General features: G+C 48.8%; 3 protein-coding genes and 1 long non-coding RNA gene across 6 annotated transcripts; 2 read left to right on the top strand and 2 right to left on the bottom strand.

Annotated features, from left to right (window-relative positions):
• Positions 1-468: 468 nt before the first annotated feature.
• On the bottom strand, positions 469-3,429 carry LOC112903428 (agamous-like MADS-box protein AGL65). Its single transcript, XM_025972696.1, has 11 exons — positions 3,245-3,429; positions 2,772-2,831; positions 2,670-2,688; positions 2,509-2,573; positions 2,398-2,413; positions 2,238-2,299; positions 1,904-2,000; positions 1,690-1,740; positions 1,435-1,565; positions 927-1,338; positions 469-565 (listed from the first exon to the last, which is right to left on the bottom strand). Exons 1-11 carry the CDS (start codon positions 3,427-3,429, stop codon positions 557-559), a joined length of 1,107 nt encoding a protein of 368 aa, XP_025828481.1. The 3' UTR covers positions 469-556.
• Positions 3,430-6,258: 2,829 nt separating this feature from the next.
• LOC112872391 (pollen-specific leucine-rich repeat extensin-like protein 4) lies at positions 6,259-9,669 on the top strand. Its single transcript, XM_025935471.1, has 2 exons — positions 6,259-8,328; positions 8,893-9,669. The coding sequence occupies exons 1-2, from the start codon at positions 6,259-6,261 to the stop codon at positions 9,544-9,546; spliced, it is 2,724 nt and encodes a 907-aa protein (XP_025791256.1). The 3' UTR covers positions 9,547-9,669.
• A 1,156-nt stretch (positions 9,670-10,825) lies between these two features.
• On the top strand, positions 10,826-12,690 carry LOC112901982 (alkylated DNA repair protein ALKBH8 homolog). Of its 2 annotated transcripts, none has more exons than XM_025970863.1 (4): positions 10,826-11,105; positions 11,476-11,504; positions 11,749-11,952; positions 12,091-12,690. In XM_025970863.1, exons 1-4 carry the CDS (start codon positions 10,877-10,879, stop codon positions 12,418-12,420), a joined length of 792 nt encoding a protein of 263 aa, XP_025826648.1. In that variant the 5' UTR covers positions 10,826-10,876; the 3' UTR covers positions 12,421-12,690. The 2 variants fall into 2 exon arrangements, with proteins under 2 accessions (XP_025826648.1, XP_025826649.1); XM_025970864.1 differs by having other exon boundaries at positions 11,749-11,947; positions 12,091-12,255.
• A 136-nt stretch (positions 12,691-12,826) lies between these two features.
• Positions 12,827-14,620, bottom strand: LOC112901983. 2 transcript variants are annotated; one of them, XR_003230450.1, is made up of 3 exons: positions 14,323-14,620; positions 13,271-13,653; positions 12,827-13,190 (listed from the first exon to the last, which is right to left on the bottom strand). It is a non-coding gene; the product is annotated as an uncharacterized LOC112901983 (long non-coding RNA). The 2 variants fall into 2 exon arrangements; XR_003230451.1 differs by having other exon boundaries at positions 13,271-13,626.
• Positions 14,621-15,268: the final 648 nt, after the last annotated feature.

Raw genomic sequence — 15,268 nt, 5'->3', positions numbered from 1 at the left:
ATATTTTAACAGGTGCGCCTCTACAGCGGAAAAAACATGAATATGCAATATCTATCAAGAAAATAAAGAAAAAACTAGACCGGCTGGGGAGGAACTGGACAGCTTTAAATTAAGAAGAAATATGCACCCGACTTCACCTTGACGAGAACTTGCACATCCAGCAATAGACCATGATGCTGCAAGAAAATAAACTTCTTGTGTCCTATCCTTTTTTTAGCCCATTTTTTATTCTTTTGGTTTTACACAAAGAATAAATGCCTCGAAACTAAGTGCCCAATTCTTTTATGGCAAGCTATACCGCAGTTTACATAATAGATGAACTCATACTTACAAGAAAGAATTGGCTACAATCAATATATACTTTACATTGACAATTTCCCTATACACCAATATTTCCAGCACAATTCGCACTGTCGATTAATTTAGTGATTTGAGTACGATAGCGCCTTTCAGGGAGCAAAATTGGTTCTGGTGTCGCCATAGGGTCATCAGATCATGACTTGCTGGTGCTGAGAGGGATCTTGCTTGACAGCGGCGTGATCGAATGAGGCAGGTGCTAGAGTTGCTGCTGCAGGAATCTGATGGTCAGAGATTCAGTCATGGTCCTAACACAGGAGGCCAAAATGCATAGATCAAATGCAGAGGAAGAAATCACTTAATTGTTTGATAAGAAATTTTGCTAATCTAACAGTATGTTGTTAATTAGAAAAAGAAAACGAAATTTCTTAACAGTTTGACAGAGGTGAGATGATAAACAAAGATTCAGTCATGGTACTGGACCAGAGGCTAAAACTTTTAGATCAAATGCAGAGGTAAAAGGATCATTTTCAGCTGCATAATTCCATTGCACCATGCTTATAGTAATGGAAATGCAAGTCGTTGTTTTTATGTACGGCCAATTGCGTGAGCTCGGACACGGAACTCACTTGTGCAGATGACGGCTGTTGCTGCTGGTGATGCTGCTGCTGCTGATGGTGGTCGAACATGGCCGCGCCGCATGCTGCTGATGCCCAGTTCTGGAAGCTTGCCTCGTCGCCGGGCCTGGGCATGTCAAAGTGGCCGCCGCCGAAATCGATGCCCGCACTGCCGTCGTGCAGCTCCATGGCATCCGGCCTGAACATCCTTTCGTTGAAGAGGCTTGTGTCGAAGGGCGTGTAGGGGAACTGTGCTCCCAGGTGCAGGGACGTCAGGCACTCGGCCTGGCCGAAGTCCGGCGGCTGCTGGTGCACCGCCGGCTGCCCATGCTCGCTGCCGCCACCGGTGTCCGTCGATTGCTTGCTCATGCTGAAGTAGCCCGGGTAGCTCTGCAGCGACGTGCTCGTCGAGCAACCGATGTCCCTGTGTCGAGAACAGCTTGCTCGTCAGTCAGAACAGTTCAGTTCATGAGAGCATGCCAGGTTCCTGAGCAGTGTGCATGTTTGGGCTTGAGCTCACCTCTGATGAAGCAGGCCGGAGTCGTCTGGTAGCATCATTGTTTGCTGCCCATCAGCACCGCCGTTTTGAAACCACGACGAAGGGCCCGGGTCACCGGTCAGTCCTAGAGGCAACTGCATGTCGGTCTGGAACTGAAAAATGGTAGCAAGCAACATCGTTTTCAGACATCTGAACCTGAAAAGGCTCTGATATGCGCCTGAAAAACCTCCTGTATTCACCAGCCGACATAGTAAGTCTGAAGCTGAATCATGTTACCTGAGCAGCAGCACACTGCAGGCCGATCAGGTGTTGCTTTGCGAAGTTCTCCTGAGAGGTCCAAATCAATGCAAAAGTTAGAATTATTGAGTGACAACATTGACAATACTGAAATTTGTACTTACAGTGGCAGTACCTGACTTAAATTTATACATCAGATATCATACATTGAAAGCAGAATTAAGAAGTTAACTAGAAGGATAGGGATGCCTACCTTATGGATTCGGATGCGATTAAGAGATTCTTTGAGTGATTGCTCCATTCCTCTTATATGATCGATATTCTCAATCTTCTCAGGATCACCCCAATAACTGAAGAACAAATCGCCCTGCTGTTACACTTCTCTCATCTTTTGCCCATTATTTTTATGACAGGCTACAGTAATTTTATCATAAATGTGCTGTATGCACTTTACAGGATCATGTGTCATGAAAGCAAAATCAAGCCAGCACTAAAAGGGAAGATTTCAGCAGATATGCATTCTTATAGCATTTACCGAATAGTGAACAGAATATCTGATGCTTCTTAAGTGAGTTAATGCTATTCACCTGAGACGCTTTTGAACGTCTGCCATTTGACATTGCAATGAACCGAGATGGCTTGATAACTCCTGTCAAATTGTTAAACCCAACACCATTAGAAACAGGAATAAAGAAAAAAGAAATTACGTAACTTGCTCGTCCTAGTTGTCGATTCGTTATGCTCTACCTCGACTGTCTGACCCCTGCAATATATTCAGAAACAGAGTGTGAGTAACAGTCTTTGCAATTTGGTGTCTCTGCTACCATGAGGTTTCTATATTTAAAACGGCAGAATTACCCAGAGCCTAAGAAGTCCTGAATATTTACATCGTGGTCTAGCTTCTTGAAAGTCTTCTTTAGGGCCTTTTCAGAACAGCAAAGCAGATCATTGAGGTCATTCTGAAAAATTGTTACGGTAAGATAACTGCGTCGACAAATCTATTAGTTGAGACCGCTTACTTCTAAGCTCTCCAACTTCCTGTTCAGCGGAAGGAAATGATTGCCAGTTAGTATGTTTTCATCAACTACATATGCTTAGAAGATCAATAGGACACAAGCTACCTTTTAGCCCTTTCCTGAGGGGTAAGCTGCGCATATTTTGCTATGATTTCCTCAATGTTGCTGCAAACAGAAGAATGTATCAAGCAAGACATGCAAGCATGATTGACAATTCAAAATGCCATTTGGTTTTTGGTTTAATAACATTCAACTACCTATATATGCAAGGATTATCTGAACAGAATAAATTCGTAAAACAGAATGGCATTTCAAAAAGAAACCTAATAGCATGGAGAGAGAATTCAGAACAGGAAAGGACACACACACATATATAAATCACTTCTTAGTATCGTTATCTTGGTTTGTTAAAACAATTGACCAACCCAATCCCAATAGTAAATTCAGAACAAAAAGTGATCCATTTACGTTCACAGGAATTTTGCAGGAAGATCGTACGTGCATGCGGTCAATACGATCATGTATGCGAGCCTGAAACCTAGAACAAGACCAGCATCAGCAATGCAGAAACCACGTACCTCTTCTCGCCGATGCAAATGGTCGGCTTCTCTGAGGGCGAGAACATGAGGAGCATGAGAGGGATGTCGCACAGTATGGACAGCTCCTTGGCCTTCTTGAGGATGCCCGACCGCCGTTTCGAGTACGTGATGTGCCTCCCGCTGATGTGCTCCAGCTTCTTGATCTTCAGTTTGACCCTCCCCATCGCCGGAGATCACGGTTCTATTCCCGCGCCTCGTCAGAAGATCGCGCCCAATCCCACCGCCAATCGCAGCGCCGTCGTCCGTCCGTCCTCCACGACGATCGAGTTTTCCGAACGAATCCGCCAGCACCGAGCAACCGAATCGCGCGAGCTCAACGATGGATCCGTGGAACATGTAACCTGCCTAGCTGTTCGATCTTTCCTTCTCCGCGAGGCGAGACCGGACGAGGCCGCGAGCCTGGCCGGGATCTCGAGACGGTGACGGGGAAGGTGAAGTTTAATGGCGAACGAGGACGGGGAGGATGGAGGCGATCGATGGATCGATTGCGAGCGCGGGGAGAGGAGGGGGAGGAGAAGGAGGAGGAGGAGGGATCGAGCCAAGAACCGGCGAAATCGGCAGTTCTTGGGTCGATCGGGCCGGGGCGGGAGAGAAGGGGGCGAGGAGAGAGAAGAGGGGGGAGAGAGAGCGGCTGTGCGTGGAGGGAGAGGAGGGCAGAGAGAGAAACGCGCGGGAGGAGGTTCAGCAAGTTAGCAAACGCGCGCGGGTAACTAAACCAAACCAACCAGATGGGTGGGTTCTTGGCTCTTTTTTTTTCCGTACTTCTAGTGTACGCTTTATTCACCACGTGCTTTTATCTTTTTCTTTCCCTTTTTCACTCTCGTGCTTTTTTTTCTAACCCTATATATATGCCACTTGTATTTTGTTTGAGTGAGATCATTGATAGAGCATTTTGTTGCAAAGGACCTGTGCTCCTTCCCCCTCTCCATAGTTTCCTTCATTTCCAGGAATTTACTTGGACACAGTGTGTTCTTGTCGTCTAATTTTCTACAGTAATGCGCATGCCCATCAATGTCAAAATTTCACATCGATGTTACTGGATTGACCGGGAAATTACCGATCAAAGTAAATCATGTTGCAGCACGTCGATGGAAATTGTGGAGGGCATGAAGGAGTCAAGGGCATAAATTATTTTTTTCATAATTCTCATACTAGTATGGAGCACCATATTAGCACAAGGATGAGTTTAACATAAAAAATAAAAGTTTAGGGACTAGATTGGCCGATCTGAAAGGGGCGGATTTGATCCTTGAATAAAGTTTTGAGGGATCAAAATGTCTATTTTGCAAAAAAGATTCTACCCCTTCGTAGTCCAACTTAGCCCTTAATTATCATTTGCTCAAAGATATATAACATATGAGCCCATCTCTTTTGAGGCCGATCCGTAAAATTTGTAGGTCCCCTTACGTACTGCAAGTTCTATAGTTTGGATGAGTGGTAGGCATTGACTGTTCAAGTTGTGGCTAATTATACAACAAAATAAGTTTGTGGCACTCTCTGGGTTCAGACGACTAATTTTGCAGACAAATTAAACTAACATTACAAAATTGCATGCACATATATATCATACATGCATGAGTAGGATATGAAATGACTTATTCCATTTATCTAGGATAAGCACAAACATGAGTTCAGTGGCCATGCATGCTTCTTGATGTTGTAAATTAATACTAACCTCTATAGGAATTTTAGCTAGGGCTACTGTAACTTTAGGTACTTTCTATACAACATGGTCTTGAAGTTGCCTCTAAGTTTTCAGTGGCATTTATTACGGATGAAAAAGGACATGGCCATTCACAAATCTATTTTAGGCAAAAGAAAAATTCAAGTTGAAATTTTGCATGGGTATACATTACTACTAGATTGATGTCGTGTAGAGTTCCGCTCCGGCTTCAGCATCACCTCTTGTTTGTACTTCCACGAATGCTTGTTCAATCAAATTCAGCAATTTATGAACTTTAACACATCGGAGAAGGTTAGAAGAAATACATCTAGACTACTAATGTGCGTGCATGTTTGGAATTTGGATTGACGGATTTATAGATTGACCTATGTTGATCATAAGCCCATAGATAAACACAACTGATGATATCCAAACATTGAAGCCAAATTAACTCACAAGCACGCAAGCAGAGCAGTGCGAGGATACGATCAACCATACAGCCGGTGCTTCATCTTGAGGAGATTGCCCACTTCATCGTCTGGAACCATTATTGAAACGTAGGAGCTTTTGCGCATGATGACCAAGTTGTAGAAGTTGCATGCATGCTCTCGGTAATGAGGACTTCGTAGAGGTCGAAGGAGACACAAATAATGTGAATGACTATGAGCCTAGCCAAAATGACGCGTAGTGAGATATTTTGAAGGATGGGTAAAACGATATTTGCAAGGGCGGGTAGACTGGCCGCTCTATATTTTCGCTGCTACAAATGGAACATTTGCAGAGACGGATCAAGACCCGCACCTGGAAATGCATTTCCAGATATGGGTTAGGCCATCACCCGCCTTTAAAAATGTATTTCCAATGTGTGTCTTGCCTTCACCTGCTGCCAATGACACTAACCGCTTACCAATACTCATATACTCAAAGTACGTATATTTATTTATTTTTTATTTATGTTATATGTATTATTACTCTTTAATATTATTTTATCTTTATACTTTTATTTTTATACTAATTCTTTAACATCAATATATATTTTGTTCGATGGTAATAATGATGTGTTCTTGCGTGCAACCATTTTCTCGCTGGTAAGAAAAACCAAAAACGCATGCAAGCGAGCAAAGTAGCTGGCGTGCATGGCCCCCCGTCGCCCCCAGAAACACCCGGCCGCTCGCATGTAGCCAATGGCCACGAACGCACGAAACCGCCTCGGCCCCGTAAATGGCGTCTAGCCAGCCACCGGCAGCCACCGCTCGTTCCCCACCGTCCCTGGCCCCCATATAGCACACCACCATGCCCTTGGTCCTCCTCTGTTCCCGTCCCCCGTGTCATGGACCCTCCGCTCCGGCTCCTCCCCGATGGCCGCCTCACGGCGGCGCTGCTCCTCCTGGGCGCCTGCCTGTCGGCGTGCAGCGTGCAGGCGGTCACCAGCGCGGAGGCCTCCTACATCGCCCACCGCCAGCTGGCAGCCATGAAGGAGGCCGGCGGCGAAGAGGCCGGGGACCTCCCGCCGGACTTCGAGTTCGACGACCGCGTCGGCGCCAACTTCCCGAACCCGCGGCTCCGGCGCGCGTACATCGCGCTGCAGGCCTGGCGCCGCGCCTTCTACTCCGACCCCAAGGGCTACACCTCCAACTGGGTCGGCAACGACGTGTGCAAGTACAACGGCGTGGTGTGCGTGGAGGCGCTGGACGACCCCAAGGTCACGGTGGTCGCCGGCATCGACCTCAACGGCGCCGACATCGCCGGGTACCTGCCCCCCGAGCTGGGCCTGCTCACCGACCTCGCCTTCTTCCATATCAACAGCAATCGCTTCTGCGGGATCATCCCCAAGAGCATGTCGCGGCTGTCGCTGCTGCACGAGTTCGACGTCAGCCACAACCGCTTCGTGGGGTCCTTCCCCTTCGTCTGCCTCGAGATGTCGTCCCTCAAGTACCTCGACATCCGATTCAATGACTTCGAGGGCGAGCTGCCGCCGGGGCTCTTCGACAAGGACCTCGACGCCATCTTCGTCAACACCAACCGCTTCGTGGGCCACATCCCGGAGAACCTCGGCAACTCCACGGCGTCCGTCGTCGTCGTCGCCAACAACGGCCTGACTGGGTGCATCCCCAAGAGCATCGGCCGGATGGTGAAGACGCTGGATGAGATCATCTTCCTCAACAACAAGCTCGACGGCTGCCTGCCGCTGGAGATGGGCCTGCTGCAGAACACCACCGTCATCGACGTCAGCGGCAACGCCCTCGTCGGCACGCTGCCGGAGCAGCTGTCCAACATCACCAAGCTGGAGCAGCTCGACTGCTCCCGGAATGTCTTCACAGGCATCGTGCACGAGTCCATCTGCGAGCTCCCGGCGCTCGTCAACTTCAGCTTCGCCTTCAACTTCTTCAACTCGGAGGCCGCCCCGTGCATGCCGTCGGAGAAGGCGCTCGTCAACCTCGACGACAGGGACAATTGCCTCGGTGCCCTGCGGCCGGCGCAGAAGACGACGCTGCAATGCGCCCCCGTGCTCGCGCGCCCCGTCGATTGCAGCAAGCACGTGTGCGCGGGGTACCCAACACCATCGGGGCCGCCGGCGCTGCCGGGGAAGCCGCCGATGGTGAAGGTGCCTCCGACGCTCACGCCAACGCCGCCCGTCAAAGATGAACCCGGGAAATCACCACAACAACCGCCGTCGCCGCCGAAGTCAGAGAGTCCACCCGGTAAATCACCGAACCAACCAAAGGGTCCAGTGCCAAGCCCAACACCTGTACCCGTTAAGTCACCTGCTCCGCCGCCTCCAGACTCTGCCTGGCTGCCGGTGACACCCGAGCGCCCTAAGGCACCACCACCAAAGGAACAACCTGAGTCGCCTCCAGGAAAGTCACCGGCAGCACCTACTGCTCCACCGGTACCAGTGGCATCACAGCCGCCACCCGCCAAGTCTCCTCCTTCACCAGCACCGGTTGCCTCGCCACCCACGCCAGTGAAGTCTCCACCTCCACCAGCTCCAGTGAGCTCTCCACCACCTCCGGTGAAATCATCTCCTCCACCGGCGCCCGTGGCCTCACCACCACCTCCGGTAAAATCACCTCCTCCACCAACTCCGATGGCATCACCACCACCACCCACCAAATCACCACCCCCACCGCCGCCACCCGCCAAGTCTCCTCCTTCACCGGCACCGGTTGCCTCGCCACCCACGCCCGTGAAGTCTCCACCTCCACCAGCTCCAGTGAGCTCTCCACCACCTCCGGTGAAATCACCTCCTCCACCGGCGCCCGTGGCCTCACCACCACCTCCGGTAAAATCATCTCCTCCACCGGCTCCGATGGCATCACCACCACCACCCATCAAATCACCACCCCCACCTGCACCTGTCGCCTCACCTCCGCCGCCTGTGAAATCACCTCCTCCACCGGCTCCAGAGTTCTCACCGCCTAAGAAACCACCTACTCCGATGCCGGTGGCTTCTCCACCTCCATTGAAGTACGAACCACCGCCGGCTCCAGAGAAATCTCCACCACCTCCCGCTCCGGTGAAACCACCACCATCAACTCCGAAGAAGTCACCCCAAGTCTCTCCGCCACCTCCAGAAAAGCTTACTCCTCCACCAACTCCAGTCAAATCCCCTTCAACTCCAGAGAAGCCAAAACCACCACCATCTCCAGTGGAGATACTACCTCCTCCATCAAAGTCTTCACCACCGCAAGAACCAGCTACCTCACCACCTAAACCACCAAAGTCTTCGCCACCACATGCACCGGTGATATTATCACCTCCTCCAGTGGTAAAGTCTTCACCACCACCTGCTCCTGTGAGCTCACCACCTCCTGTCGTGAAGTCTTTACCGCCACCTGAACCGGTTAGCTCACCGCCGCCTCCGGCTAAGGCATCACCTCCACCTGCCCCTATGAGCTCACCACCTCCTGTAGTAAAACCTCCACCTGTACCTATGAGCTCACCACCACCAGTTACGCCTAAGGCATCATCTCCACCTGCTCCTGTGAGTTCACCACCTCCAGTGGTGAAGTCTTCACCACCACCTGCTCCAGTTAGCTCACCACCGCCTCCGGTGAAGTCACCACCTCCACCTGCCCCTGTTAGCTCACCTCCTCCCCCGGTGAAGTCTCCACCACCACCAGCACCGGTCAGCTCACCGCCGCCGCCAGTAAAGTCACCACCACCTCCGGCACCAATGAGCTCACCGCCACCTCCAGTGAAGTCTCCTCCTCCACCAGCACCGGTTATCTCTCCACCACCTCCAGTGAAGTCTCCTCCCCCACCAACACCAGTTAGCTCTCCACCACCTCCCGTGAAGTCTCCTCCTCCACCAGCACCAGTTAGCTCTCCACCACCTCCCGTGAAATCTCCTCCTCCACCACCTCCAGTGAAATCTCCTCCTCCACCAGCACCGGTTATCTCTCCTCCACCACCAGTAAAGCCATCGTCGCCACCTCCAGCTCCAGTAAGCTCACCACCTCCAGTGGTCGCCTCACCCCCGCCAAAGCAAGAAGAAGTAAAATCATCACCACCAGCAGAATCCCTACCTCCACCGTCGTTCAACGACATCATCCTTCCGCCCATCATGGCCAACAAGTACGCATCACCGCCACCCCCTCAATTCCAAGGGTATTAAGCACCATGAAGAGGTCGACAACGAGGAGTGATCGGAACAGTATATAAGCAGACAGCAAGCACATATACACACCTACATGTAACTCTGCTTTTGGCACCAATGTGCAAGCATACATGTATGAACCTGCTCATTTTGTTCCTATGATGCGCAAGTACATGTACACATGTATGTATATGTGCATGCGTACACTAACTACATGAGGCAACAAGGTGTAAGAGACATGGCCGGTCAGCTTGATTCTTGATGCCTTGTACTATCCCTAGTTTTTTATAAAAAAAAGGAAAATGTTTTCCTTTAAAAAAATAGTATGAGAAGGAACAAAGTTACAAGGTTATTTGGATTTGCTTAGTTTGTATGGTTTATATATATATTGGTAAAATGATGTATATGATCCATGTATGATGACTATTTCTCGCAATTTTAAATTGTCCAGCAGTCCTTGTGAATTCAGTTTTTAGAGCATGCGTGCACTTAATTTGGTTTTATTATTTGTGTTGGAAGCGACATCGACGATAGTGTGAGTGATAGAGTCATACTGGATTAGGGGCAAGATAGAGTAAAAGTGAGGGAACGCACCACTTTACATGGTGACTAAAATTGTATATGATCTTCGATATAGAGTTTACCATATATAATCTGTTAAATTTATAACTAAAATTGTAGAGATGATTGCTGACACCGACTATTCAAAATAAATGATAGCAACATATATACGACAAGAATGAAGTAGTGATAGAAAATATTTAATATTGAAAACCCCGCTAATCATATTTGTTAGAGATTCAAGCAATGGAATGACTAATAGGCAATACGAGGTTGCAGCTTAAGAAGCAGTATGGTTGAGGAAATCCCTGCAAATAGTAGTCGCCGGTTTCCATGTTAATCAGCAGCCAGTACACAAGTGATATATTATGTAAATCTAAAATAACTGTTTTTTTTAAAGGTAAAATAACTGTTAGTGTAATGAAGCAATCAAATATTTGAAGTATTAATGTATTATCCACAGATGAATGGCCGGTTAGTACAGCAAGGCACAACGCAACACGCTCAAGATGGCAAGGATCCTGCTACAGCTAGCAGTTAAAGTGCCGTGAGGACCCTTGGCCATGAGGACTGCCAGGAAGCACATTGAAAGATGAGAAGAAGCGTACGACAAACTATATAATACAGGTAATCCTATTTTCTCTAATAATCCAAGCAGGGAAAAGGTTTTCCATCGAAGGCGGAACGTTGGTATTACGTAAATCCTCAGCGGGACACGGCATCCGCATTCGTCGTGCAGTACGGGTACGGCGGGCGGAAGAGTCACCACTCACCAGTGAACAACCGAATGGCCGGCGGCGGCGGCTGCGACGGCGATTCAAACTGCCGGGCCGCGCTCCGGGAGGCCTTCGGCGAGTCGTCGGACAGCGACTCCGACGCTCCGTCCGGGGTCAGCTCTGGGGCGGGCCGCGGGCGGTGGAGGTGGGAGGCGGTGGCGGGGATTAGGGGGCTGTGGCTCTGCGCCGCCTTCCTCTCCGCCGACGAGCAGGCGCGCCTCCTCGCCGCGATCCAGCGGGGTGAGTCCTTGGTCACCGTGACCTCCTTCTTGTGGGTACAAGTAAAAGATTGGATCTTGTGCTATGTGTTTGGGTTTTAGCTTGATTACAGTCAACAAATTTAGAGGGAGATTTTCTGTTAGTGCTCGATCTGTATTCTTGTTGATTATTGAATGTGAGGCTTGCTTTGAGCAACTGGTTAGGAATTGGCTATGATTGAATTGTATGGTATGAACCTTAAAACTGTAATCCTGTGGACCTGTACTTGGCCTCTGACTTGCTTACCTCTTCCCATTGAACATTAGCAAGCTACCAATGAAGATGAAACCCAGATCTAGTTTCTTGTTGCTCGACAACAGACTAACAGATGATCACCCATATGTTTTTGCAGAAGGATGGTTCATTGATGCAAACAACCAAGTAAGGTTTTTTTCCTCGTCAGGATCTGCCAAATGTGCATTAGCGGCAGGATTTCTATAGGCGATTCAAATACCTCAGTAGTGCCATAAAGACTGCTCGATTTGTAACTACAAGGCCTCCTAAAGAAGATCAAACTACAGCTATGCTGTTTTTCAACAAAACAAAAGTGAGGAACTTGCATGCTTATCTGTTGTTTTTTTATATCTAAATCCTTTTTGCTCCTTTCTTTTTCCTTTTATATTAGGCAATGCGATTTGGTGATCTCCCTTCATGGGCTATTGAGCTTTCCACCCTCATTCGTGAAGCTGTTTGTCTTGGTGATGTCAATGTTGGTGTTGGTTCAAAGATGACAAATGAGGATGAAGATGCATGTCCTTTGCCATCAGATTTGTTGTGGAGGGAGCCATTTTTTGATCAAATGATTGCAAACAGATACAACCCAGGTGAGGTGCGAAGCCTTTTATTTTTCTGAGTAATTTTGACTGCCATCGCTCTGTTTCATGTTCCCAAACAAAAGTGGCATAAAAAAAGAGATGCATTCTTTTACCAATCAACTCCAACATTATACTTTTGTTGTTGCATCTAGGGTGTCTGCGCCCATGTTGATCTGATGCGCTTTGATGATGGAATCGCAATAGTCTCTCTTGAGTCAGCTTGCGTGATGCACTTCAGCCAAGCAGAACCAACTGGCACAGTCTTGGACACAGGGCACCTGAAGAAAGGGGACCGTGAGCCTACAAAGATCCCTGTTTACCTCAACCCAGGCTCCCTTGTTGTGATGTCAGGAGATGCAAGATACCTCTGGAAGCATGAGATCAACCGCAAACCAGGTGTACAGCAGTGGGATGGCAGGGAACTTGAGCAGCATAGAAGAACTTCTGTTACACTGAGAAAACTCTTAGCTTCTCCAAGCTGAAGTGGACATGACACTTGAAGACAGTGAACAATAGATTTCTCCCCATTTTTGCAGTTCAAAGCCATTGTTACCGTTACAGAGTCATCACTATTGAACCTAAGTGGCTGACACTATTGTAATTTTAGAAGTTAGAAGTCAGGTGATGTTACAACCCTTTTTTGGGAGATATCATCGAAAATTGTAATGTAATGCCATTTCTGAAAATAATCAGAATGGAAGCAGAGGACTATTGTTGAATGCTTCGAGTTCAGATCAATATTATTGGCAGAATGCAGTAGCATTGTCAAAGCATCATGCAATCACATATTTCTCCTTATTAAAAAGCTATGCATGCTAGTAGTTGGTTTGTTTACAATGGAATTGCAAGCCATCATGGTATGTACATGCACCTCATGACTACATAATATACTTCATACACACATTGTAAGCGTATAGGTTAGGCTTAAATTCCCAACACATTGACTGGTTATGGCTCACAACTTAACCAACCCAGCTGATCCTAAAATAGATGCAATAGCTATCCACCAAGGAATCAAAGATAAGGATCATGCCCCATGAGGCAACCATGCTAGGCACATGAAGTGATGCATATCAGAACAGCAACAATATTTGGCAGGATAATCAAATGCAGGATTGAGTTCTATTCCAACCTTCAATGTTCCTAACTGGAAAATCTGGGTGATAGAGGCAGGCATCAATGGCATGACAACCCAAAATCGTTGTAGCTTGATAGCAATAGCATCATACATTGCACCATGGATGTCAAGAACCTGCGTCGCAGATACAACAGCTTAATGTCATATAGAATGAAAAGTCAGCAAATATTTCCATAGATCAGATGAAAGCATACCTTACAAGACTTCAAAAATTAATCAATCTATTTCCCGTACAAGTTATCCTACAAAATCGGTAGCATTGTCTTTGAAGGACATGATCACCTTCAATCCAGCAGCACTCAAAATTTCTTTGGCATTGGGCAACCGCAACGGTTAGAACAACAGCATGATGGAGCCTCAAGCAAATTCACACAGACACACTCAATTACTAAAACTCAACATTGAGCCAGAACATGTGGCACTGCCTTCACAAAGCTGCTGAAATTTTCCAGTAAAAGAACTGCTGAAATTTGCAGCAGTGGCTTCAACTCATCATTCATGAAGTACAGTGCTCTAAAAAGATTGGAACTCTTTTCTGCCTTGGCTTCACCTTCACAGAAAAAGGTCGCTTGAATGACTACACAAAAGGTTCCAATTCAAGAACATTAAGAAGGGAACAGTATCACTAGAAATTGCCGAAGAGCAGCACACTGCAAGAACATTAAGAAATTGCCGAAGAGTGGCTTGCAAGCACAATGTGAATTTCATCAGCAATCGCCATGAGCGGAGCCAGTACGTGCAGCACAGACAAGCCGCCATGCCCGGCGGCCAGCCTGAGGTCAAGCAAGCACGCGGCTCCTCACTGGGCTTAGGTGCGCTGCCTCCGCCCTCCTGCCCCTTGCTGGCTTGGGTGCGGGAGTCAAATGAGTAGGGGGCTTCGAGGGGTGGGTGGGAAGACGATTCGCGGGGCCCGGCGGGGACTACGGCGGCAGCGGCGGGCGGGCCGGAGGAGGAGCCGACGGGGCGGACGGACGAAGGATCCGGCCGTCTAAAACCGGGGTCCAAATCAGGGGGCTATCTGCAAATACCCGGGTCCATTTTGCAAAACATCGGATCGCGATTAATAATAGTGATCCAAATAAGGTGGTATATGCAAATTCCCGGGGGTACTTTGAAAAATATCGGATCGCGATTAGCAATCGCGATCCGAATTAGGGGTCTATTTGAAAATACATGGGGGCATTTCGAAAAAAAGTAAAAAACGGATCGCGTAATCGCGAACCAAACTGGGGGGCATTTTGCAAACCTTCCGGCGAGCCGGCGAGGTCGCGCCGCCGTGGCCACGTCTGTCGGGCACATGCGCCCGGCCGCCGCCTCCTTCCTCGCAGGCGCCAGCGACGATGAGCAACCATGACCCCCCTGCTCCGCGAGGTGGCGCAGGGCGGTGGCGAAGGCCGGCGTGGGATGGAGCGGCCGCCACCCCATCTCCATCCGTCGCCGTCGCCTTTCCGCGCGGCTCGGCGGCGCTTCTCATCGGCGGCGGCCAATTCCATCGGCAGAACGAATAGGATGGCCATGTCGTAAATACCAGCTTGGCCGTGGTGGACGAGGCTGCTCCGGCGATGACTCCCAGCTCGTCGTCGCCGAGCAGGCACTCGCCCAGGGACCCGCGGCACCCGGCGGCGGCAGCGGGGTCGGCGGGAGGAGCGTGAACGGGAGGTGGCTGCCGCTGTCAGAGAAGGCGGAGGCGGAAGCAGCGGCGAGGAGGGAAAGGTGCCGAAGAGGGAGGCGAGCAGGGACTTGGCAGCAGCCAAGCAGCCATGGCGGCAGCGGAGGTGGGTGGCCGCGGTGTTAGACGAAATGCTGATGGCGAACCGGGGTGCACAGGACAGGCAACAGCAAAACTTGTTTATGAAGTCTTCGACCTTTGCTAAGGTAGAGTAGAGTCTCTTGAACACCTTGATTGTTTATCTCTAACGAGTAACAATGCCCGCGCGGCACGCGTGCTATTTGTTGACATGATAATAATTAAAACTTTAATATATTTTTTTACGTGAGGGGTACGGCGGGTCCGATCCGGGTGGAAAATATTTTTAAAAAATTTCATTTTTTATAGTATAGGTAATCAAGTTCTCATGCTCTCCTTGCTTGTTTATCTCAATTCTCAAATAGTCAAATTTGAGAAAAAAATAATATTTGTTTATCTCAAATTCACAATCTGCCTGACGAGGGCTATTAGGTTATTTCACAAA

This window comes from Panicum hallii, chromosome 8 (assembly GCF_002211085.1).
Source record: "Panicum hallii strain FIL2 chromosome 8, PHallii_v3.1, whole genome shotgun sequence".
In the NCBI taxonomy this organism is placed as follows: domain Eukaryota; kingdom Viridiplantae; phylum Streptophyta; class Magnoliopsida; order Poales; family Poaceae; genus Panicum; species Panicum hallii.
Note: the sequence above shows the minus strand (reverse complement) of the source record. Positions and strands in the feature narration are given on the sequence as shown.